The sequence below is a fragment of the Meriones unguiculatus genome, chromosome 2, assembly GCF_030254825.1.
Source record: "Meriones unguiculatus strain TT.TT164.6M chromosome 2, Bangor_MerUng_6.1, whole genome shotgun sequence".
NCBI lineage: Eukaryota > Metazoa > Chordata > Mammalia > Rodentia > Muridae > Meriones > Meriones unguiculatus.
Window position 1 is genome coordinate 93,081,088 of NC_083350.1, and position 25,041 is coordinate 93,106,128.

A 25,041-nucleotide genomic window follows, 5' to 3' on the forward strand; every position below is an offset into this window, starting at 1 on the left:
AGGGCCCATAGGATTGTGTAGGATGTGGGGAAGCACATTAATGTTTATATGAGAAATGGGAAGTCCGAACAGTTTTGAGCAAAAAGGTAACAGGATGGAGGCTAGAGAAGCTTTTTCAGTGATGTGGTACCTGGTCTGTATCAGATGGTGGATGAGTGATTGTGTGTGTGTGTGTGAGTGCGCGCGCGCACATATGAGGTATGGTGGATGTAGAGGTCAGTGAACAACCTCTGCTGTCAGCACTCACGCTCCACCTTGTTTCCAACAATCTTTGGTGCTGTGTAAGCCAGCCTGGCTCATGGCGCTTCGGTCTCCACACTGGAGCTCAGGGATCACAGACACATCATGCTATCATAGAACTAAGCAGGATGGGAGGGGACTGGGGAGAAATGAGCTTGCTAAGGGGAGCGGGGTCTATAGAAAAGACCTGCATATGTTTCTCACCACTGTACAAGGCAGGCCCAGGGACAGAGGGAAGCCACCATTGTCCCAAGTCCTGCTAGTGTCAGCTCCCTAGCCCCCATCTGGCTCAGTGACATCTCCATGGTCTTGCTCCGTCTCTGCGGTCCTAATGAATCCTGGACAACAAAGTATTTGTTTATTTCTCTCCCTGCCCCCCACAGTGTTTGAGAACAAAGATAAGATTGTAATCATCATGGAATACGCCAGCAAAGGAGAGCTGTATGATTACATCAGTGAACGGAGACGCCTCAGTGAAAGGGAGACCAGACACTTCTTCCGGCAGATCGTGTCTGCTGTGCACCATTGTCACAAGGTATGGGTGGGCCTGCAGCTTTGGCTGTAGATGGTTTCTGGCACCGTGTGATACTTTTAATATTATGAAAGCCTTTGTTAGTTCATTATTGACACATGTGGAAATGTACGGACTAGGAAGAGAAAAACTTTCCTATTCAAATCCCACACTTGTGTGTGTGTGTGTGTGTGTGTGTGTGTGTGTACATGCATGCCCTAGAGGCCGTAGGTCAGTGCCAAGTGTACTCAGTCACTTCCCACCTTAGTTTTAGAGACACGGTTTCCCATTGAACCCGGAGCTTGCCAGTTCCACTAGACTGGCTTGCCAGTGATCCCTCAGGATCTGCCTTTCTCTGTATATCCGTGCTAGGGTCATACATGTGCACCACAGCCTTCGGTTGACCTCTTTGTGGACACGAGAGACACCTGTGATCAGATCATGCAGTATACAGCAACTTATCCTCAAGTCAGGCTGGAGAGCGCCACAGACTACTTCCGTCATTTGAAGTGTGCGACTGTGGATTGTGTGTGAATGGAACTTAGACTCATTCCATCTTATGTCAGCCAGGAATGTGACCATGTGAACCAAACCTCTCCTGGTATTTAATTTAAAATCAGACAGAATCAGCTTCCCTGTTCTCCAGAGCTCTTCTCCAGGAGACACATTTTTATGCATTTCTGAATCGGGACACCTCCTGAGAGCTCCGATTAGAAAGAACAGTAGTACGAGTACTTGCCATCTCTCTCCAGTCAGTGATCATGGAGATATTAAAGGCGTCAAACAGAAAGAAAAACAAGCTCCAAGGAACCAGCAGTAGACACTCTCATCAGTTTGCACAACACAGCAGCTTTTCTCCACAGAAGCTGTTTATGGCAGCATGATGTTGGGATGCGCATCCACACAGCCCCCCGACCCCCAGCACTTCCTTCATTGTCTCTGTCCACCCACTCCTAAGAGACTTGAGCAGGTCAGGTGTTACAGCTAGACAGAACTGTCGCCCCCAGCTCTCAGCCCATTGGTGTCCTTTTCTCTTAAGCTGGCTGGCTGCTCTGGAGTTCAGCCTCCAGATTGGCCAGGATTTGCCTGAATGAAAAGGTCATAAGGTGTAACAGTCCCAGGTGGCTCTGGTCTCATTGGCCTGCAACCATGTCTTCTCCATTTTCATCAGCCCCGTGTCCTGCAGAGTGGAGAGGGGCTTTTCAAGTCTTTCCAGCTGGCTGCTAAGAACTATCCAAGACAAAGCTTAGGAGACGAGGTCAGGCCTCTTTCAGCATGAGGGATGCAGACAGACAGACAGGCAGACAGACATGGCAGGCAGGCTGTCCCTGGAGCTCTAGGCTCTGGAGTCCCCAGCTGAGATGTCTGCTGCCTCCCTAGAACCCCATCTCAGACAGAGTCTCCGCTGCCTGGGATTATATTGCTCTCACACAGCCAGTGGAATTACATTCCCACAAAGAATCCCCCTGCTGGTTTACAGCTGGGGGAGGGGGGAAATGGGGGACGGATTCCAGTCATTTTTCCTTTAACCACACAGCGAGTGACTAATGCTCTCCTGTCGCTGGTTGCTGTCTGGGGAGCATCCTGACAGCGAGAGCAGGCCTGAAGGATGGAGGTGAGGACCACCGGGGCTGGTGCATTTCTTTCATCTGTCAGACTGTTCCTGTGCCCGGCCTCCCCTGAGCTCTCTTGCTGTCTGTCATCTCACCCGCTCCTGTTTTCTCATTGCAGAACGGCGTGGTCCACCGGGACTTGAAGCTGGAGAATATACTCCTTGACGACAACTGCAATATTAAGGTAAAGCTCAGGCAGAGCCTGGGTACTTCGGATGGGTGTGGCAGGTGGGCGTGGCTCCAGATCCGAGAAAGCCACTCCCTCTGCTGGCAGCCATGCTCTGGGAAAGAGTCCTAGCATTCAGTTCATTCAAACAGCATGAAGGGGTCCCTACAGCCTGCCAGACTCTCTTCCTCTCCCTGATTTGACAATGACTGACACACAGTCCCTGCACTCAGGAAGCTCATAATCTGGAATTCTCACCACAAAAGTAACATACATATTTCATTATGTATTTTAGTTTCTATTTGCTTAATACTCTCACAAAGCACTCTTTCAGACCACTATGAGATGGGCACTGTTTATTTTTATGACTCACATATACATAGGGAAACTGAGGCACAGACAAATCAACCTAGAAGCCTCTCCCCAGCCCTTTTTCTTGTCTTTGAGGTAGGGTCTCACGTGGCCCAGGCTGAGGAAGACGTTGAACTGACATCCTCCTCCCTCTGCTTCCCAAGTGCTGAGACGATAAGCAAACAATTCACAGTCAGCGCAGCTGCCTTTCCCTGGCCACCAGCCTGTGGCTGCCCACCCCAGGTCCCTGCTCCTTCTTCTGTTCTCACATGGGTGAGCCAGTTATGGAATTGAGAGCTGGGCAAAATGATGGTAGTTCGAAAGGGTGAGCTGGGGTCTGGAGAGATGACCCAGACATTAAGAACACTTACTTGCTGCTCTTCCAGAGAACCCGAGTTTAGTTCATAGTACCCGCGTTGGGCTGCTCACAAACGCCTGTAACTCACGCTCCAGGGGATCCTGCACCCTCTTCTGTCCTCCCAGGACACCTGCACTCGCATATACACAGGTCTGCACACCAGACACACAAACAATGTACACATTGTTAGAAATAAAAATCACCCTGAAAGAAAAGGTGGGTGAGGGAGTTCACATATATTTCTGACTGCTGCTGGAAGTGGAGAAGGTGCTACAGGGCTCAAGGCCCCCTGGGGAGCACTCTGAAGGTCCTTTAGATCAGGACTGCAAAATAAGCAAACACCGTTCAAAATAAATGGAGCTCTCCCTGTATGGGTTTCATTATGAAGTGCTTCAGTGCTCCCAACACTGCAGGAGCCCTCGACTGGACACCTGTGATGTGAGTAGCTTATCTGGTTCCCAGAGAAGGCACAGGAACAGTCTCACAGCTTCCTCTTTACTTGCCGCTGTCAGTCCATGGCAGTGTGATGGAGCCACATCCTTGCGTGGAAGGATGCAGCTGTTTCAGAGTGTGGAGCTTGTTTCGGGTTTGCAGAACATGGCAGTCAACCATGAGTCACGAGAGGGTCCTTTGAGCAGTTCCTGAAAAACACATCCCCTCATGACCCGCTCACAGAGTAGCTGACCTCAGTTACACGTGCCTGAGCAGTCGGTAGAGTCTGGTGAAAAGAATCGGTGTGAAGCAGTTCTCCCAAGGAACAGGAAGTGAAAGCTCAGGCTCTCTTTCTTTCTGACTATTCTTAAAGGAGCACAAACTATCAAGTTAAAAAAAATTATGGATTGGGATATGTATGTGGGTGGCAGAACACTTGCCTAATGTGAGAAGCCCTGGGTTCAGCCCCACATACTAAAAGTGTCGGGGTGGGGAAACCAATTTGTGGGGTTCCTAGCTCCTTGCCATCAGAAAATAACCACAAACCCAGTTTCTTCAGTTACCAAATAGGTGATAGTAATGACCACAGACTTGTTCTGGGGCCTGTACAAGCTATTCCCTGTGCTCAGCCTTAAACAGTGTACAAGTGAGTCCAGCCGAGGAGTAGAGGCTCTGGAGCTGGATTCTCCAGGTTTGTGCTGAAACTCTGTTTCTTATTGATGGCAGGATTTTGGATACATTTTTCACCCAATGAACTTAGTTTCCCCTGTAAAGGAGGGACACTAGCTTTGTAGCGGTTCACTAGTTCTTCTCCAGTAAATTTTGTTCTGAGGGTTTCTGTGGGTAATCCCCAATTGTAGACATCAGTAACAAATGTGAAAATGGCAGCTAAAATACAGTCAAAGAAGTTGGCACTTAGCTGCTTGCATCCCAAGAGCTTGCCCAAGTGGCTGGCGCATGAAGGGCACAGAAAGCTGCTGGGAAAGTGGGTTCTGGGGTGGTGGTCAGGCCCTGCTGCAGAATTGGACCCTTGCCTTCTGAGGCCTTATACCAGACATTGATCTCAGGGACTCTGTCCAGGTTCTTTCTGCCACCTGTCGCCCAGGGCCCTCAGAACTAAATGCAGTCTTTACAAGGTCTGGAATGTGAGCCTCTGGCCTGGGGATTGGGTTCTGTGGTACAGTGTGACCTCTTGGTCTCATGGTGCAGTCCCAGAAGTGATAAGGTGCATAGCTTCCTGTGGAGTCATATAATTCCCTAGTGGAGGGGAAGAATGGCTACAATTCAGAAAGCAATTGTGTAGGGGACAATGGGGCAGCAGTCGGAAGAACAGCTCATCTGCAGACGGAATGGAGCGGTGACTTTCTGTGGACTGCTCCTCCGGGACCAGCTTTTCCACCTCAGAGTCTCTGCTTCTGTAGTCAACTAGTACACGTAGGGCTTTACAAAATTCAAGTTTGGTCCTCTGTTTCCCTTTGTCTTTTCCTTAGGAATCTCTGCTCCTGCTCCTGGCATTTCCTAGGGTGGAAACACACACACATACACACACACCAAACAAATCAAATCAGTTCTTAAAAAAAAAGGCATTATTTACTATTTTCTCCATTGTTTCAAAGAATTCAACTAAGACCTGATACTTGATTTGAAAGAACTTGTTGAAGGTCGTTTTCCAACCCAGAAAGTCTAAGGGATGTGCCTGAGATCACAGTTTGTGGTGTCTTTGTTTCCCAGAACATCCTGTGCTGCCTGGCACATGCAGGCATTTAGAACCGTTTGATTTGGGGGCAGAGGAGTGTTGAACCGGGATTGGAACTCACATGTTTGACTTCCAGGCAAACCCTTTTCATCATCTCACACCCACTTCCAAGGTTTTTTAAAAATGTGTTGCAGCTGGCGTTGATCTGTCTTCCGGCTGTATGGGCTCTGCTCTTCCTGACTCAGCATTTCGTAGAAGCATATTTAGAAAGGACAGTTGCTGACAGGAGCAGTCAGACACATGGCCACAAGCTGGCCTCTGTGTGAATGAGAGGCCATCACTGCCTGGGCCTAGGGGGACCATGAGTACAAATGTGCTACCAACCAACTGGATGTGAGCGGCAAGCGTCTTCATAAGAGCAGAGGGAGCTGCTGTCACGTTTTGGGTCCCCATCTCCTGTGTGTAAAGGAAGCAGCACGGTGGCCCAGAAAGGCTTGAAGGATGCTCTGGCTTAAACTCATTAGATGGTCCTGCAGTTTTGGTGGGAGCCCATAGCTGGTTTCTCTGCCCTTCTCTGCCTGACGTTGATTTGCAAAGAGCACATCTGGTTTTGGAAATTATTTATCTGGCTATGGCAAGAGGGTGCGGTTTCTAAAAATATTCATGCAGTCCAACGCCAGAAGGAATGAGTGCGATGTGCTGCTTCGGATTGCATTCCGTCCTCTGTGGAAGCATGGACTAAAATAGCACCCAGCCTAGCATTAATTTGCAATTAATAAAAACAGGCCAGATTCACATCCCACTCTCTGGGAGAATGGAATGCTGACAATTCCCATAGAAGGCTCCATAAGAGTGCCTCCCCGGAAGAGGGCCAGGCACCGGGTCAGCTGACCTCCTCTAAGAGGGCTGGGAATCTGCTGAGCTCTGGGAGCTCAGGGTAGAGGAGCAGAGGGGAGTTGGTCTGCTGCCCCTGTGACAATGGAAGCATGGCTGCTGTGGATAAGAAAGAAGCTTTGAGTGGCAGGGGCAAGATGAGATAGAAATCTTGGCAGCTTAGCCAGGCGAGGCTTGGGATCATGGACCTCTGGGCTTTGGAGTGTGAGAACTCTGTGTTTGGCATTAACTAGTTCATTCACCCATCGTGTGTGCTCAGGTGTCTATCCAGGCTGTTTATGCCATGGCTTACTTGAGGTGCCTCCAGCCATTCCTTTTTTGGGAGCTGAATACCTACTATAGGCAATATTTCTTTGATCATCATATACTTACCAAGTGTCAAATACTAGTCTTTGGTCCTGTGCTGGGTGTTAGGAAATTTAATGTTGAGTCAGATGGCCAGGTTCCTGTTGTCCTGGAGCTCATAGTCTGGTCATCATTGAATTAGTAATGATAATGAACCACCAGATGTTAAGGAGGCAAAGAAGATAAGGTGCCTCCCCTCCTCCAGTGGTCTTGGGGTTTCAGCTGGGGTTGAGAGCAATAAACAAAGGAATGTGTGATCCAGTTGTCCAGTGAAAGAAAGCAGGTCAGGGTGGTGATGGAGCCTGTCGGTGCTGTTCAGTGGTCCAGGAAGGCTCCTTTGCATTACACTTGGACTCCTCAAATCCACAGGGCTTTCTCTGGCTTCCTGATCTGTCTGGAATGCCCTTTTCACTGCTCCTTGTCTGTCCTTTTCGGATCTTCCTCCAGAGAGTTTTTTTTATTCCTTGGCAGGCCAAATGCCCCCTTGCCATCTGGACATGCCAAAGAGGAAGGGGTGGGTCTGTCTAGCCAAATGGAGCAGAAAGCCTTTGAGGAGGAAGTGGTGACAGCTGAGTTCTGAAGTCTGGGGAAGGGTCTGATAGAGAGGGCTACGATGATGAGCTTTCAGAGGAAAGAAAACTACAAGAGGAAAGTACATTTGCTGAACTCCTGCTGGAAGCCAGAGTCCTGGGCCAGACTTTCCATTTGGTCATCTCATGTGGTCACTTCACTTTTTCAGAACAGGAGATTCCTAGAGCCAATCAGGACTGACACTGGCTACAAACTCTTCCCACTCTACTGTAGTCCCCTCTTTGCTGCCAACCCCGAGATTTGTCCTCTGCCGGAAGGAAGGCTGCCTGAGGGTCCTTTCATCTTCTCTTGAGTGCTGTTGACTTGCCGACAGCTGTCCCTGGGATAGAATCTCCAAGTGCTGCTAGTGGCCAATGATCAGGCTGAGGGAGCCACTGTGGGCAGAGCAGCCTCATAGCAGACATGCGTGTGCGGCTAAGTGACGCTGGCAGAGCATTAGCATCCTTTGCAAGGTGGCCTTTGTCATGCCCTCCATCAAGAGTTTCCCAGGTTGCTCCTGGTTGTTTATTTCTGGTCTCAAGAAATAATTCTTCTGAAGATAAAGCCAGTTGACTCCCTCCTGCCCAATGTTCCAATTGCCGCCTTCCTTCCAACTACACAGGACAGTGGCTGTCAGGGTAAAAGCCAGTAATTAACTCTGAGGCCGGAAAGGAGCGATGGAGTGTGTCTTTCTGCAAGGAATTGATATCTTCCTGGAGTCACAGAAAGCCCATTTCCTGTGAACACTAACTCTCCTTGATGTGGAGTTTAACAACCAGGATGGCTCTGCAAAGACTCCTCAGGCAAGCCACTTGCCTCAGTTTCTTCATCTGCCAAGAGGAAATACCAAACAACAATAGTAGGACCTTTCTCCAAGGGTTGTTGAGACAACCACAGAGGTTTACGTAGGACTTGTAAGCAATGCCTGGCTCAGAGCTGTGCTGCTGTGATCAGTTCTTACCCACTGAGTTTGATTTTCACATCACCAACACTCAGATGTAGAAGTGTCACAGTTGTTATTGAGGGGCTGCTTCATGCAAGGCATGGGTTTTGCACTTGCCGTATGCCTGTTAATTTGGCTTCTCAGCACCCCACATTTTACAGATAAAGGGTCTCAGGCTCAGGAGGACTAAAGTATAAGCAAAGCCCCCAGGGTTCTTGTTCTAAAGCAGCTTTCCATTCAGTAGGCCTGGGGCAGGGCCTGAGAGTCTGCTTTCTAAGATGCTCTGAGGTGAAGGGGCTCTGAGGTGATGATGATCTGGTTCAAGGACCAGGTGGGAGTAGCACTCGACTGACTGGCATGCCTCAGAGCCGGATAGAGATGGAGCGGGGATCGGAAGTAGAGTACACAGCTCTACGCGCCTTGTGTTGTTGTTGTTTTCCTGCCTGTGATGTTGCCTTCACACCAGACCTGACTTTTCAAATGTGGGTGAAGATCATGCGTCTTGACTCTGAGGTGAGTGAGAAGTGGCTGGTAGGGCTTTCTGTTCTGAGTTGGCCTCTAGTTAATGGTTAATGGGAATGGCTATAATTTATAGTCTATAGTCCTTATAACAGCTTTACAGACAAGAGTTCTGAGTCCATTTTGCAGTTAGATAAGGTCAAGTTCAATCCCAATACTTATGACTCTGACGCTTTCAATCTTTGGGTGCAGGAAACTTCCTCCTAGAGGAAAGGGCCTGGCGGACATTCCTAATTATCCTTGTCATAAGCTTCCTTCATTAGCAGTTAATGTCAACAAGCTGGTACCTCCTTTTCCATCAAGTGAGCTTGTTACTCATAGTGACCTTGGAGTTAATTCTTTTTTGATGGTGGCAAAATATGCATAATGTAACTTAAAACCTACTGTACTTCAGTGTCTAGCACAGAGGCCAGAAGTATCTTTAGTATTCTGGAACCATCCTGGCATCCTGCTGCAGCCCGAAGCCCTATTCTGCACCTGATTCTCTACGCCCATTACACTCTGGTTCCTTGCTTACCTTTCTCCCAGCCCCCAGCAATCACTACCGGTCTACTTTCTGTTTCTATGATTTGGCTACTCTAGGGACTGTGTATAAATAGACTCAGACATTGAGTGTCTTTTTGTGCCTGGCTTATTTCACACTACGCTTGTATTCAGGGTTCGCCTTTGTTGAAGTGAATCCCAGTGACATGTGAATGATATTCTGCCCCTGCCCCCGTCCCACTGAATTTGTCTTTTTTCACTCTAATTTTCACTTAGCAGGGCACACCTCTAGAGAGGATGGATAGTCACAAAGACAGTCCAAACTAAACTCATGAGATTATCCTTCTCTGCTTTTCAGGTGTAGGCTGAGCTGCAGGTGTGAGATCAGAGGGAAGTTCTGATCCAGTTTGGGGCAGGGCAACAATTTTGCAACAACAACAACAACAATAAAAAACCCAAACAAACAACCATAAAAGCCAACCAGCCAACCAACCAACCAAATCTCCCCAAACCAGAGAGGTCTCTTTCTCCAAAGCTTAACAGTGTGTCAGCAAAGAGCTACTCTAAAGGACTTGCAGCAAGGCTGTCCTCTAAAATGCTGTGAAATGAGATTGATGCTGCTGCCTCTAGGACCAGATAGAGGTAGGGCTAGGTGGACTGGCTTGACATGGTTAGAAATGGAGCTGATGTCTGGAAGAGCCACTTTGCAGGATTGGGCAGCTGAGGAGGCCACATGTATCGTGTTCTTTTCTTTGTGATGGTCAGCAAATCTTCTTAGGACCCTGAACCTTCAGCAACTTCATTTCCTACCAGTCAGGTCTCTTCCACATGGACATCAGTTCTCAGATGCAGTGATTTTTGCATAGTTATGTTTAAATTTAACCCACACGTATTTCATCCTCCCCACCTCCCCACTTCTGTGCATTTTGCTTTTTCCTAGGCTGCTCGTATTTGTATTTGATTTGAGTCTCTTCATTGAGTGGTATTCATTTAGAAAAGAGGCCTTAAATAATGGCATTTGGTGGAAAACTAGTACCATGAACTGAAGAAAAGCTCAAGAGTGAAGATAATAGAAACCAAATAGCAACATTACATTTTTGTTTGATGTTGGTTGCTGCCCCAGGCTGTGCGCCCAAAGCTGGTTGGTTCTCCCCAGTAAATGTGGAGATACTTGAATTAGACCCATGTGGCTTACCACCTTCCTGACTCATGTCAAAGAAGAGATTGACTTCTTCATTTTGTGATTGAAACTAACTTACTTGCATGAACTTCTGCTCTTTCTTCATGGACGGCTCCTGTTGTCACGGTACATGTTGCCTCACGCGACCTGAAGTCAATTACCTATTGGGGTTTAGAGACAAATGTGCCATTGCTGCTGTACATAATTTATGTATGCCTTATGCCAGTTAAGTGTCATGACACCACAGGGTCAGGGGTGACTGTTACCTTTGTTTTACAGATGAGTGAACGAGGTTTCTGAGTGGATACACCCAGTGTGGTGGCTCTCCACTTAGCAGTAGTTGCTATAAGCTCCATGAGGCATTAAAAATCCTAGAGCTCAGTGGCTCAGAGTCTGAGACTGCTGTGTGTTGATTAATACTGCTTTTCCGCTCAAGTGCCAAGAACACGGGCTAATCTGGGTTTCTATTAATCTTGTGTCCGCAGCAATGACAGTTTTACTGGGAGGCTGATAAGCATCAGTCTGTGAGGATGGGAGTGGGCTGAAACATAAACACACTTCTGCAGAGAGCCTGTGTAGAAAGCAGAATTACCCAGCCTGTGTGAAAGCTCCTGGGACGGGCGACCGTGTGCTTGTGCAATGGGTGTGCTTACGCACGTGTCTGAAAGCTCCACCATGCCACGGATGGCATTGGCACTGCTGAGTGTGTTCGCCTGTGCTGTGGCTGAGCAGGAGGCTGAAGCGGAGAACTGAAGCTGGCCCATTCTTTTGATTGACAGGGTGCGCTTTGTAAAGGCTTCCCACCAACTTCCTGCAAAGCCAGTCAGGGGCCTTGATAAGCAAGTGGAATTCAGAGCAGTTAAGTGCAATCTGAGCCCCAAGAATGCCTTTCTGAGGGTGGTTGTGCACAGCTGCTTTGAATGACATTCCATTCATCCAAGGATGACTTTTTTTTTAAAAACAAAAATAGGCTTATTTGAGGGGCTTCATTCAAAACAGCTTCTGTGGCATTCAGCCCTGGAGGCTCCCTGGGCATGTGGATTGCCCAGCTTCCTGCTAACACTCAAGTGGAAGCCAGGCTGGGGTGGTGAAATATGAAGGGGGTTCAACTTGCAAGGCTGGTACCGCCACAGGCTGCCCCAGGCAGGATGGTTCCGGGGCTTGAGAGGCTTACATGTGCGCTGCCCAGGGCTCACGTTTCTTCAGATGACTGACTCTGACCTCCTAAACCCCTTTTCTTGTTTGGTGAGTGGAGTTCTTAAAGCTGTGGTGAAATTGCTATTACATAAAATTGACCACTTTGAGGGACTTAAATGAAAAAAAATTAAATCTATTTTTAATTAGGTGTCCTTATGACATTTGGCATAAAATATATTCATATTTTTTAAATAAATAAATATGGCTTTTGATGATAGAATTGGATTAGGGAATTCTATCGTGCTGGATAATTGGGAGTTTTTGATAAGTGGTAATTGGGGATTTTTTTATATAACTATCAATTCCTTATGCTTTTTCAAAATGTAATGCCTGTTATAGTGATGAGTATTTCCTACCCAGGGCCAGCTGCTAAAGAGAAGGTAGTATAAAAATGTGGAACCTGACACAGGGGACTCAGTGTGTGGTAGAGAAGGCAGACATACACTTATGTGTAGTATGTATGGTGTGTGTGTTTATGTGTGTGTACATATACCATATGCAAACGGACATAACAGCAGTGCTCTAAAGGACATATGCTACATAAAATGCTTTATAAAACTAAAGATGGTGAGTGCAGCACCGAAACTGATGAGCCGTTTACACTGCACGGGCACTCCAGGGAAGGGCTTCTGCGTGCTTATCTCAATTGATGGCTTTCTCCTTAGGACGAGCCTAGGAGATGGGACAGGCAGAGAGCCTGGGTTCCTGGTCTGGTGGTATGCTGGGCTCACAGCTATTTCAGCCATCTGTGTCTCACAGATGGCGAGCGGGAGAGTTTAGGCTGAACTGTAATGAGTGTGCTCATTTCATCTGGAGTCAAATGCACATAACATGCAGAGAAGGTGTCGGTGTCGGTGCATAAGCCAGTGTGACACGTGCACCACTGTGGGTGCAGTGAAACGAGACGTCACCCCCTGGCTCGCCTCTCTAAAGACTGGTGGCACACTTGTAGCTCCAGCAAGTCCAGAGGCTGATGCAGGGCCACTAGATCCACCTGATTCACAGTTAATTCAAGACCTCCCTGAGAAACTCACTGAAATTCTGTCTCCAATTAACAATGAAAGGGCATGTTTAGTCCCTAGAGCTACAGGAAAGAGACTACACCAAATTACAACCATGAACTGAAATAGTATGTGAGACATTCTAGAAGCAACTTACACGTTTTAAATTATGTGCCATTCTGAGTTGGTGTGACATAGTCTTGTATCATCTGTCTTGACGGGAAGTGAATCATCGGTTTGTCCGGAGTATCCACATTGTCTATGCTACCCACCCAACTGTCATGAGTTTTCCCATTTCTCAAATTGACTGTAATGCCTAGGTTCTATTGACCTTATTTTACTTCATCTTGGCACAGAGTGCGGGGATGATGATGCTACCTGTTAATATTATTGCAGTGTATTGTTATAATCATTCCATTTTGTTATTGTATGTCATTGCTAACCTCTTACTGTTTTGATTTATAAATTATCCTAGACATGCATGTTCAGAGAAAAACCATAGCAGATATAGAGGATAGTACTTGAGAGTTTTAAGCATTTATTTTTATTTATTTTTATTTTTTTGCAACTTTGGTGCATACTCCATAAATAAGGCCTACTCTGAACTTTAATGCTTACTGGGAACACCACGTGGTGACTTTTGTGGAAGCTGCTATTATTGGGATGTTTTGGTTTACATGTGAAATGCCTCCCAAAGGCTCCTGTGTTTGAACACTTGGTCCCCAGCTGGTAGTTTTTTTTGGGGAGGATGTGGGTCATTAGGGACCTTGAAGTTTTGTAGTTCAGCCACACCTGTATAGGGTGCTGTTGACATAGCAGGAGGCACTTGTTTGGGGACTAGAGAGACAATGGTGGCCCAAGCGTCCTCATCTGCCTTGGGCAGTTGGAGTCAGTTTGCAGACACGAGCAACTTCACCCTAACAGGTCTCTGGGGTCTTGCTTCTCTTTGCAGCTCGCTGACTTTGGGCTCTCCAACCTGTACCAGAAGGACAAGTTCTTGCAAACGTTTTGTGGGAGCCCTCTCTATGCATCTCCTGAGATTGTCAACGGCAGGCCTTACCGAGGGCCAGAGGTAAGCAGACTGCTCTGCAGGAGATCTGAGAGCTGAAGGGACATGGGGCATGCAGGCAAAGTTCTTAAAACCCCAAAGACCAAACCAAAAAGCTTGCCCTCATTTGATCTATAGGAGCATTAATGTGTAGGCCTGGGAGGAGATGTGGGGAATCTTATAGAGGCCTGTACCTACTGCAAGGCAGCTGCTTAGGGTTTCTTTGATATTTAGAGTTTTCAAAGGTAATACTATGTGTTCTGTGACTGACTCACACACAGACACACACACTTGCTTTTTGTCAATTTATAATTATTTTGTGATACCTCTCAAGTTCATTATTAACATATGATTTGTAATGACCACATAGCATCTTGTTTTTATGTATATTATACTATATTTTTAATAATTTTCCTGGCTTTAGACACTTAATATTCCCCTATTATATCAAAATAAACAGAACAAAGACAATTATCAGTATAAAAATTAAAATTGTATGGCATCTTCTCTTATGAGAAATGTATTTCATTATATGCTTTACAGAGCTTTCATGGTCATTGTAAGATAGACATCTGTCCTAGTTTGTTTTCTATTGCTGTAATAAACATGACCAAAAGCAGATGGCAGAAGGAAAGAGTTTTTTTTCCATCTTACAACTTACAGTATATCATGAGGGGGGGTCAGAGCAGGAACTCAGGGCAGGAGCCCAGAGGCAGGGACTGAGACCACGGAAGAGCTGTTTACTGGATTACTCCTCCTGGCTTACTTAGCATGCATCCTTACATAACCCAGGACTACCTTCCTGGGTTGGCACTGTCTCCAGTGGTCAGACCCCTCCCCTCCATCAATGACTAACCAAGAAAATGCCCACAGAGTGGTCTATAGGCCAATTTGATGGAAGCCTCTATCTGAACTGAGGTTCCCTCTTCCCAGGTGACCCTAGCTTGTGTCAAACTGACTAAACTATCCAGAGCAGCATCTGTGAACTATGAGTTAGCAATTGTTCTCTTATAAGAAACACCTCTCCTTACAGGGGTTCATCTATCCCTTATCCCTTAAATAGCAAAGCTTGGTGTGTAGAAATGTTTTCTTCCAAATATTTATCCGTCTGAGTGTTTTGGTGGAGGGTTGGGGTAAGGGAAAAATGCCAAGAGTCACTGACAGAGGTCTTCAAAATAAAATACAAGGGATGAACATAGGGTTAAATTTGGAAAAATGTTAAAACCTGGCCTGTAAATTTATCATTGAATGCTCCTTTAGTCTTTGGCGGTGAGCCTCTGAGGTTGCAAGCTGACATTTAGGTCTGGTCAGCAAAGATGCTTTATTTGGCTACATTCATCTCCGTTAAAAAAAAAAATTGAAGAAACATTTAATAGCTGAAAGATTCCACAGAAAAGTCATATTTCTGGCCTCTCTGTAAAAACCCAAACTCTGGCAGCACTGGACCTAAGTTTGTATACAGTGGTACAAGCCACGACGAAACTGCATGCCTGAGATGGGTGAACGCACTCTACAGTTTGTCTTTTTTCTCATTTATGTCCCAGGTTCTTTCTTGCTTTAATTTTGTATTTATTATCTGCCCAGATCTGGTAGGACATGACTTTGGAAGTCTTGAGTTCTCTGAGGAGGTGAAGGGAGGATTTTTATGTTAGGCTCAAAGGACCCCAGCTCTATTGTTGTTACCGGAAAGGGCTTTTCTGGGGAAGCAATTAAGTGGTCCTGTGCCTCTTTTTTCTATTCTCATTAGAATTAAAATTAGGCTGAAAGTAATCTGTATTCTACTTCCTCATAGAGCCACTATGAGAACCAGTGATGGTAACCTGCTTCAGAGTGCGTCAAACAGGGTGGGCTTGCGTTGTCCATTGCCAGGCTGTGTTGGGGACCTGTCTTCCAGGCACTAAATTTAGTTGCTGGCGGTGCTGGGGGTGCTGGGGGAGGCTGCTCGCACAGAGCGATGCCAATGGCCTGGACAGCATCTGAGGTCTGCATCCTAGCTCCTGTGTTCTGTCTCTCTGTTCCAGGTGGACAGCTGGGCTCTGGGTGTCTTGCTTTACACTCTCATTTATGGAACGATGCCCTTCGATGGCTTTGATCACAAAAACCTCATCCGACAAATCAGCAGTGGAGAGTACCGGGAGCCCACACAGCCCTCAGGTTTGTGTCCCGTGGAGGCCGGGGGGCGGGGGTTGATGAGAGAGTGTTTGGTTTATCTGCCCCAGCTCACACACTTTCTAGATTTATAAGGCATCTCCTGCTAGTCCCTATTCTTCTTTCATAACAGTTGTTGGAAAAGGCTCTTTAGATGAGATATTTAGAGCAGATGCTCTCCAGGACAGCCCAGAAGCCCCTCTTGCTTTTACATTTGGTATAAAATGTGGCAAGGCAGTTCTCCACTACAAATTAAAGCTTTGGAAAGGCTTTCTATTCCCCGAAGTCCCTCACATTCCATGCAGACATACATGCCCCTCCTGAAACAGTAAGGGCCACAGTGGTGGCCACGGCTCTGATATTTTTACCACTGTGTCCTTTGCCGGGCTCTGGATCATTTCTTCTTGCAAAGCAACCATGCTATGTATACCCTGAAACAAACCTGTAGGCTTATCCAACCACCATGGGCTCTTCAATGTCAGTCCTTTGGTGGGGTAGTATGCTTCTGGCCTTACTTGGGGTCTCTTTTGTGTTTGCCTTCAGTCATCTAGGAGTTGGGTTTGCTGCTGAGGTGTTGTGTCCCATAACTCTGTGCCTGTCTGTGTGGGCTCTGATTCTTTGAGGTGCCTCTGTGCCTGGCCATTCTAGAACAGAACCTGCCTCTCTTACTTGGCAGCTAAGGTATGTCAGACGGTCCTGTCGACTGTGCTTAGCAAATGGACTTTCTTACTACTGGGATGTGTTCTTGGTCCGAGCAACCAAGGTCAAAAGTTCTGTCTCTTCGTGGAAAAGCACCAGATGTGCACAGGAGTGTGACTAGGTGGCTGGCACAGAATCACATTTGTTTACATCCCACTTAATGTGTGCATTAAATATACATGGTGTTGGCATTTGTTTTTTCACTATTAACAGTTGTTTTCTAAAATTGTTGTAAACACAAAATGAGTGCCTATGAATCATTCATTGTTTCTTGGGGACATGCAGGCTTAGCATTGAAGCTCAGAACCTGGTATTTTTGTCTGTTATCACTTGAACTTTTTTGTATATTAATGTTTAAGGACTACTTATCTAGTATGCATTTTTGATCTATTAGCCTCAAACTCAGGAGTAATGCCATGAGTAGTAACAGCATTACTACTCATGTCTGAATAAAGTTCATCTACCACATTTTCTCCTGAGGCCCAGCATGGTCTTCTTGCACTTGAGGACAATAGACAGAACTTCCGACTTGTGTGTGGGGCCATTTTAAATGGCAGATTCCTAGCAGGAAGAACAAAAATGAGCAGGCAGAGAAAGAGCTGTTTACTTCCAGCCTGAGAGCCCAGCCTGAGCACTAGACACGCCCACATTAAAGTCTGAGGACTCCAGGATGCTTGCAAAAGAGCTGTGGGGAGTCACTTGAGACATGCAAACGAGTTTAGGTAAACTTGCCAGTGTAGAAAGCTGAGGACGAACATGAACATGTAGGTAGGTGATGATAGATAGATAGATAGATAGATAGATAGATAGATAGATAGATAGATAGATAGACAGATAGAATGAACGAATGAATGACTTCTGTGGTGGTGGTCTTTTACTCACTAACCGGTACCAGTAAAATTCCTGGCACATTGTAAGAGTTCAGGAAATCCTTACTGCGTGATTGATTGTCCTGTCCCTTCCCAGGAGTGACATCACTCTGTCCCCATTGCTAGGCTTCTCCAGCCTCTTATCAGCCTTGTCAGTGACTGAGGGAAGGAGGCAGCCTCCCAGGGTACAGTGCACAGCTTGATCTTTTAAGTCAGTTTATCAGCTGTGAGGTTGGCTCCTGTGGCTTCCTCAGCATGCTCTGGCCTTTCCCCTACATCTCTGGCAGCAGAATTTACAAGGGAACTTTTTTTTTTCTTTTTTTTTTTAGAGGCTGTGGCCACCTGGAGGTAGATAAAGATCAGCTCTCAGATGCCAATAGGGCTTATGTCAGACCGCCACAGGAGGTGAGCTCACTCACAGAGCTTGGCTCTCGCTGGGTGTGTCTCTAGGATCCTGGCTAAGACCTTGGCAGTGGGGCCAGCATGGCCTTTCTTTCTGCCCAGGTGTGTCGGGTGAGAGTCACACCTGGCACAGTTGAACCTCCAGCACCTTCTCCAGGTGACAGAGGCCTGTGTGCTTACATGTAGCTGCCTCTGGAAGGCTACTGATGAACACCTGCTATTTTGTTTTGGTAAGAATGCTATTGACCAAAACAGTAGTGAGACTGAGTTTGAATTCTTTCCCCATTACCTGGCCTTTTGTACTTGATGCAGATCTGGGATGACAGGGTGGTCAGTATTTCCAGGACATCTCTTTATTTGGGGAAAAGCAGGTCATGCCTGGGGAGATGGCACAGATGACAAATGCTTGTCTGTGGGTGTGAAAACATGGGCTTGATCCTAAGCACTCATCCCCAAACACCTAGCATGACAATGCACAATTATGATCCACAGCTGGTGAGTTATAAATGGCTGGAGCCTTGGGATTTGCTGGCCGGCCAGCCAGGTGAACTCAGAGAGGCCAAATGTGGAAGACCCTGCCTTAAAAAGTTGAGAGGCTTGAGGAAGGGTCCCTGGAGCTTGTCCTGTGGCCTCCACATACACACAGATATACATATGCACCAGCACACACACACATGCACTTGTGCAATATGAAGATGCACCACAAAAAGGAAAGGAAAGCCAGCCAGGATGGGGCACTCTGTGGCTTGTGGTTCTGAGTCTTGGTTAGGTTTTTGTTGTATATTCTAAAGACTTTGGCTTCCTCTTTTAACATGAAGCTGGAACATTAAATCTGTTTTTTTTTTCTTTCCTTTCTTTCTTTCTTTCTTTCTTTCTTTCTTTCTTTCTTTCTTTCTTTCTCTCTCTCTCTCTCTTTCTCTCTCTCTCTCTTTCTCTCCTCTCTCTTTCTTCTTTCTTTGATGTTGTTTTTGGAGACAGGGTTTCTCTGAATAGTCTTGGCTGTCCTAGAACTTACTCTGTAGACCAGGCTGGCCTCGAACTCACAGAGATCTACCATCTACCTCTGCCTCCCTGAGTGCTAGGACTAAAGGTATGCACCACCACTGCATGGCTCTGGCTCTTGTGCTCTCTTCTTCTTCTCTTCTTTCTCTTTCTTTTTTCTTTTTTTGCCTGAAGCGAGCATGTCTCTTTAGCTGTTCATGGAAAGTCGCCCTGCCAAAAGCTCCCATGTGTAGCCTGATTCTTTTTGTCTTTCACCCTTAGATGCGCGAGGACTCATTCGGTGGATGCTGATGGTGAACCCTGATCGCCGGGCCACCATCGAGGACATTGCCAACCACTGGTGGGTGAACTGGGGCTACAAGAGCAGTGTCTGTGACTGTGATACCCTTCCTGACTCTGAGTCTCCACTCTTGGCACGGATCATTGATTGGCACCACCGTTCCACGGGGCTACAGACTGAGGCTGAAGCCAAGATGAAGGGTCTGGCCAAGCCAGGAGCCTCTGAGGTTGTATTGGAGAGGCAGCGGTCACTGAAGAAGTCCAAGAAAGAGAATGACTTTCCCCAGTCTGGGCAGGACTCCGTACCTGAAAGCCCATCCAAGCTGAGCTCCAAGAGGCCCAAGGGTATCCTAAAGAAGAGGAGCAATAGTGAGCATCGCTCCCACAGCACTGGCTTCATCGAAGGCATTGTGGGCCCTGCCTTACCATCTCCTTTCAAAATGGAGCAAGATTTATGCCGGACTGGTATCCCCCTCCCCAGTTCCCCGGAGGCAGATATGTCGGGGAAGATCAGCCTCACACAGTCAGCCACGATGCCCAAGAAAGGCATCTTGAAGAAGACGCAGCAGAGAGAATCTGGGTACTATTCATCCCCAGAGCGCAGCGAGTCCTCAGAGCTGCTGGACAGTAATGATGTGATCATCAGCAGTGGCCTCTCTTCCCCTTCCCCAGACCCAGCCAGGGGAGCTTCCCACAGCCTGTCCTGCCGGAGGAAAGGCATCCTGAAACACAGCAGCAGGTACTCGGATGGTGCCGCAGACCCCGCCCTCTCCGGCCCTGAAATGCCCACACTGGAATCCCTGTCAGCTACGGGTGTCCCCTCGGATGGCCTCTCGAGGAGCTATAGCCGGCCATCTAGTGTTGTCAGCGATGACAGTGTCCTGTCCAGCGACTCCTTTGACTTGCTAGATTTGCAAGAGAATTGCCCAGCCCGCCAGCGCATCCGCAGCTGCGTCTCTGCTGAAAACTTCCTCCAGCTTCAGGACTTTGAGACACCCCACAACCGGCCCAGGCCGCAGTACCTGAAGCGGTACCGGAACCGGTTGGCAGACAGTAGCTTCTCTCTTCTTGCTGATATGGACGATGTGACTCAGGTGTATAAAAAAGCGCTGGAGATCTGCAGCAAGCTCAACTAGCCCTTCAGGCACAGAGGGTGGGATGGGATGGTGGGTGGGTCTAAGGGAGGAGGGGAACAGAACTCAGCTAGCAGGCTGGTTACCTCTTTGCTGGCCATGGCAACCGACTGGAAAAGGACCAGCAATTTCTGGCCTGGCCAGTTTTCAAAGCCTTGAGTCAGCATCTAAAAGGGATGGAAACCATTCTTTACTGTTTCTGCTGGCTGCCAGTAGGAACTGGCATTCCCATACAGCATCTCACATAGGATTGGCTCTCCAGGGAGGGTGGTGTTGGCCACCATGAAGTGGGAGAGGGGGCGTTATAGGGAAGGGGGATTTTCTACAAGTCATCTAGACATTTCCGGAGGAGGGGCAGAGAGACTGAGACAAATCTGCTTTGAATGAATACCGTAGCAAGCCTGGTCTGATTACATGGGGGCTAGCAAGATTTCAGCAACCTGAGTGTGAATTGGCAATTGATTGATAATGTCTGTACTGTGTGCTCAGTTGAGTAGCCTAGGCACACCAGAGGGTGCTGTGATTAGGTATCAATAACTGCCCTGGAATCAGGAATGGAAGCAGCAACATACCTGACATGGCCCTGGGAAGTAGGTGGAAGCGCCCAGCTTTTCTCTTCCTTCCTTCCTTCCTTCCTTCCTTCCTTCCTTCCTTCCTTCCTTCCTTCCTTCCTTCCCTCCCTCCCTCCCTCCTTCCCCTCCCTCTCTCTCTCTCTCTTTCTCTCTCTCTCTCTTTCTTTCTTAACGACATTTGTTAATTTGCTCCTGGACCTTGAGTGGAAGACAGAAGGACTTGCTTAGAGAGCGAATGAGTTGAATTCTGCTAAGGAAATAGTCAAGTGGTGGTAAATTTTTGGTTTCCTGGGATATGCCTTCTCTTTCTTGCCTTGTTTGTTGTTCTGACCTCCTGAAGGTGAGCAAGGAGAGAGATGGCAGTGTGAGAGGCCAGGGCTTTGTGTGTGACCAGGCAAAGAGCTGTGGTCTTCGCACTGTTGGATGGAAGGCATGCCAGCATGGGGCAACTTACTTTTTCTTAAATGTCTCAGTATTAACTGGAACCCTGCCTCTGGCTTCTCACCTGCATAAAGGCTTTAATTGGGTGTGATACCAGGTTCACTGGCTCAGCCTTTGGCCCCCTCCACCCACAAGTGCAGAACCTTAACAGTAGATATAATGCTTCTAGGGAGCTAGTGCATAGTTGTAGTATGTGGATGAGGAAAAGTCCAGTTTGATGGAAGATTCATGTCTCCTCAGACCTAAGTATTCTGTTTTGATCTCCTTCAGTTTGGGGGAGAAAACAAGTTCCATCCATCTAGGGAACAAGATGTTGCAAGAGCAGAGTGTTTTGGGGAGGCTTACGACGTTTCCTCGGGAGCCATACAGATGGCTATGGAGGAGGCAGAAGAGAGGTGTGTGACAGGGTGCTTAAAAATGTTCAAGCTGGTTATCTAATCTTATCTAATCTCTGAACACTAAGATGACAGGTGACGTCATCCCCACCGAGGGCATCTTAGGGATACTGGAAGCTGAAATGGTTTTTCTGGGCTGACCTAGGAATCAACTGGCTTAGGTAAATTAAAATCCTTATTCTAAGGTGGCTGCCTTCTGAGAACCTCTCAGAGAGGCATGGGGGAGGGTGCATCCTGGGAAAACATGGAACCTGTCACAACACTGAGGACAGTTGTCACGGAGATGTTGCTCTAGTTGGCAGGAGACTGCTCATGGCATCTCTGTGTGCCACCCACTCCAGCGTTTAGGCCCATGCCTTCCCTTGGGCTGAGCTGAACAGGATATGGTGGGAAGCTGCTTCAATCCTTTTCAGTTTCAACTCCTTCTTGAACTCTGATAGGGGCAAAAAGGGGAAAAAAAATCTATAGGTAGAGAATTGGGTTTGAGGGTTTGGAGGTGCATACATGGCAGCATGCAACCTCTGATCCCCCATATCTTTGCTTCTTTTCATGAATAGCCCCTGCTGCTACACTGTCCCCCCTCCCCGCCAGCAGGCAGCTGGTCTCCGGTATACCAGCCATTCCTGGTGGTTGGGACTTTTCCCTTTTGCCAGCTGATTATGTCTGTTTAGTATTTCTGATGACACATTCTGATGACTCCATGAAGAAAACCAACCCCCTCAGCCCCCTCTCCTTCCCTATCACCAGCGTGTTCTCTTTTGTCAGAACACTCAAAGACAGTGGATTGTGAAGGGAAAACCAGATGTCTCTCACCCAGAACAGAGGCTCTGGTGTGTCCTGTGTTCCAAGGCAGACAGTGAGTCCAGTCCAGGTCTACCTGGTTAGGTCCCAGGCACCTGCAGTGCTGCAAGCACTACAGTGGAGGCTGGGGAAGTACCTGAGAGGTTGCTCAAGGCCCTGCTGGGTTCCGACATCTTCTGCTTCTAGCTAAGGTGCTTGCTGAATGTCCCTGCAAGGAAAAGTTAGAATAAAGAAGAAAGCCCTAAAGAGCAGCTTCCCGGTGAAGTCCTGTTATCCCAACCAGCTAATCTGCAGCCAAAAGAGGCATGCTTGCCTCATTTCCATGGAGTCACCAGTGAGAGACACTGATGACCTGATGGGCAGAAGGGGAGTCGCTGTCAGCTCTCCTGGTCCTTCCTTCACTTCTGGGGCCCTTTCATTGTCTTCGTTTACACACCTGCCAAAGGGGGTGGAATTGTACATTGTTTTACAGGTAAATTTCAAGGCACAATCCGTTTTTAGGAAAGTACTTCAAGACTCAAGGTGGCATGACAATGCTCAGTTTCCTCTGAGTTTTGGCCTCTGTTACCGTGTGCTCTATGATCGCTCTGCAGGGTGAAGTTCGAGCATGTTTTGCCCAGGCATGCTGTCTTGAGTACAAATGTGAAGGACAGACGGACTGCTTGTTGCCAAACTGGAAATATTTTGTAGGGATTAACTGGCATGGTATCATTCCTAGGAAGGGGGAAAAAGAAAAGAAAAAAGGAAAGGAAAGGAGAGTGAGAGAAACTTGACTGCACATTTTTTTTTATCCATGTTGTGACTTTTATTTAATTTCTATATTTTTTTGGTAATAAAAAGTTGACTTTTTAATTTGAATTGTCTTTTTATTTATTGGTCTGAAAGGCATGTCAAAGGGATTATAATAATATATTGGTGTAACTTAATTGGTGCAGCATGCTTTACGGCTCGGGTCAAAATTGGTTTTCACTTATTTGATTAGTTTAAGAACAGCCTACATGGAAAAGGGGGGAAAAGCTGGCTAATTACCCAAAGTGTTCATTTTTCATTGGATACTGATTTTTGTCATTTTTGTTTCTGTTTTTATTTTTAAATTAAATAAATTGCAATGAACTGAACTGGGGCCTTGTTTCTGTTTTTCCTTAGTCAGGTGAGTAACACAATGGGTTCAGGTACCAGAAGCTCCACCTGTGCTGGTCTAAGCACCTGAGGGGTGGGTTTCCCTGCTTTAGACCTGGTCTATGAGTGGGATCTTAGATAACTGTACTTGTGTTCTTGTGTCACCTTGCTCGAATTCTCACGTGCGTGTGACCCTGTTAGTGTGGGTGTGTGAAGGCCAGAGGTCCGCCTGGGCCACTATTCCTTAAGAGCCCTCTACCTTGCTCTGCTCTATTGAAGCAGGGACTCTCACTGGCCTGGAAATTGTCAGGCAGCTAAAACTGACTGGCCAGTGAGCCTCCAGGCTCTGCACTTCACAGTTGTCATGAGATTCGATCAAGAAAAGTGGCTTTGCGGAGAGACTGCTGTTGCAGCCTTTTCTAAAGCACCAGAGGAATTTGAGTGTAGCTGTAGCCTTTACAGTTCCCCTGATTGTGCGACCCCCTTTACCAGGGCCACAGGCTCCAAATCCCCACTTTCACAGTAGTTTATAAAGGAGACTGATGACCAAGTTACTTCTGCCCAGGATGGAGATGTCACCAAGGGCTAACAGCCATGCTACTCCCTCTCTGTTCTTCAGCTTCCCATAGATACCCCTCCCCTACCCAATCTCACACAAACTGCTAATCTGGGTGCTCCAGGGCAAGGTCAATGGGTCACTCCCTTGCCTGTGGCATCGGGTGATTTCTATTTTGTCATGGCATCTTCCATGAACAGACATCACCCCTGCCCTGTACCCCTACCTGACAGCTCTTGGAAGGAGAGATGAATAATAGGGTAAGACAGGAGTTCCTGGATCCTGGCCATATATGAATTAGAGAGTTCAAGAGCAGTGTTACAGGTTTGTACAAGAAAAGTCTGACTTTCCAGAGAAATGAGAACAAATACTTATTTCTGAGCAGGAAGTACCTCAGCCAGAGCAGTATCACAATTGGCAAACAGAACAGAATGCCCAGTTAAATTTGAACTGCAGATAAACACCAAGATAAATAATAGTGTGGATCCCATGTGACATTTGGGGGCACAGTTCTATCTTTAAAAACACATTGCCTGAAATTTGACTTTAGCTGAGCATCCTGTATTTTTATGGCTAGAACATCATTGGCTAAACTGACTGGGTAATCAGAAAGGTGGGTGAATTTATACTTCTAGCCTATCAGATTAGAATGGCCTGTTGCCTCTTGTCTTCCTCACTCTTCTATTGCTGTGATGAAAGAGCATGATCAAGGCAGCTTAGAGAAAGAAGCATTTGATTGAGGGCTTGCTGGCAGCTTCAGAGGGTCAGTCCATGATCATCATGGTAGGGTGTGGTAGCAGGAAGGCAGGCATAGTGATGGAGCAGATGCTGAGAGTTGACATCTCATCTGGAAACTTTAAGTAGAGCTTGAGACTGGGCCTGAGGTGGGCTTTTGAAGCTTTAAAGCCCCTCTCTAGTGACACACCTCCTCCAAAAAGGCCATACATCTAATCCTTCCCAAACAGTTCTACAAACTGAGGACCTAAACCACCATGCCTCTCAAGTCAGGCAGCTGTGGAAAAATTCCAGATTCAGTCTGGACTTCATATTGAGTCAAACCACTCTTTGGGCCTCAGTT

The 25,041-nt window shown here is 47.1% G+C and overlaps 1 protein-coding gene across 4 annotated transcripts in view; it reads left to right on the plus strand.

The window, feature by feature from the left end:
- The window catches only part of Nuak1 (NUAK family kinase 1), a 71,238-nt gene extending 47,832 nt beyond the window's left edge, over window positions 1-23,406 (plus strand). For all 4 annotated transcript variants that reach the window (XM_021660518.2, XM_060377835.1, XM_021660520.2 and 1 more), the window contains 5 exons: window positions 624-775; window positions 2,483-2,548; window positions 13,452-13,571; window positions 15,569-15,701; window positions 18,929-23,406. In XM_021660518.2, coding sequence (XP_021516193.1) covers window positions 624-775; window positions 2,483-2,548; window positions 13,452-13,571; window positions 15,569-15,701; window positions 18,929-20,082 — 1,625 coding nt within the window. In that variant the 3' untranslated portion in view covers window positions 20,083-23,406. The remainder of the gene's footprint in view (window positions 1-623; window positions 776-2,482; window positions 2,549-13,451; window positions 13,572-15,568; window positions 15,702-18,928) is intronic.
- Window positions 23,407-25,041: the final 1,635 nt, after the last annotated feature.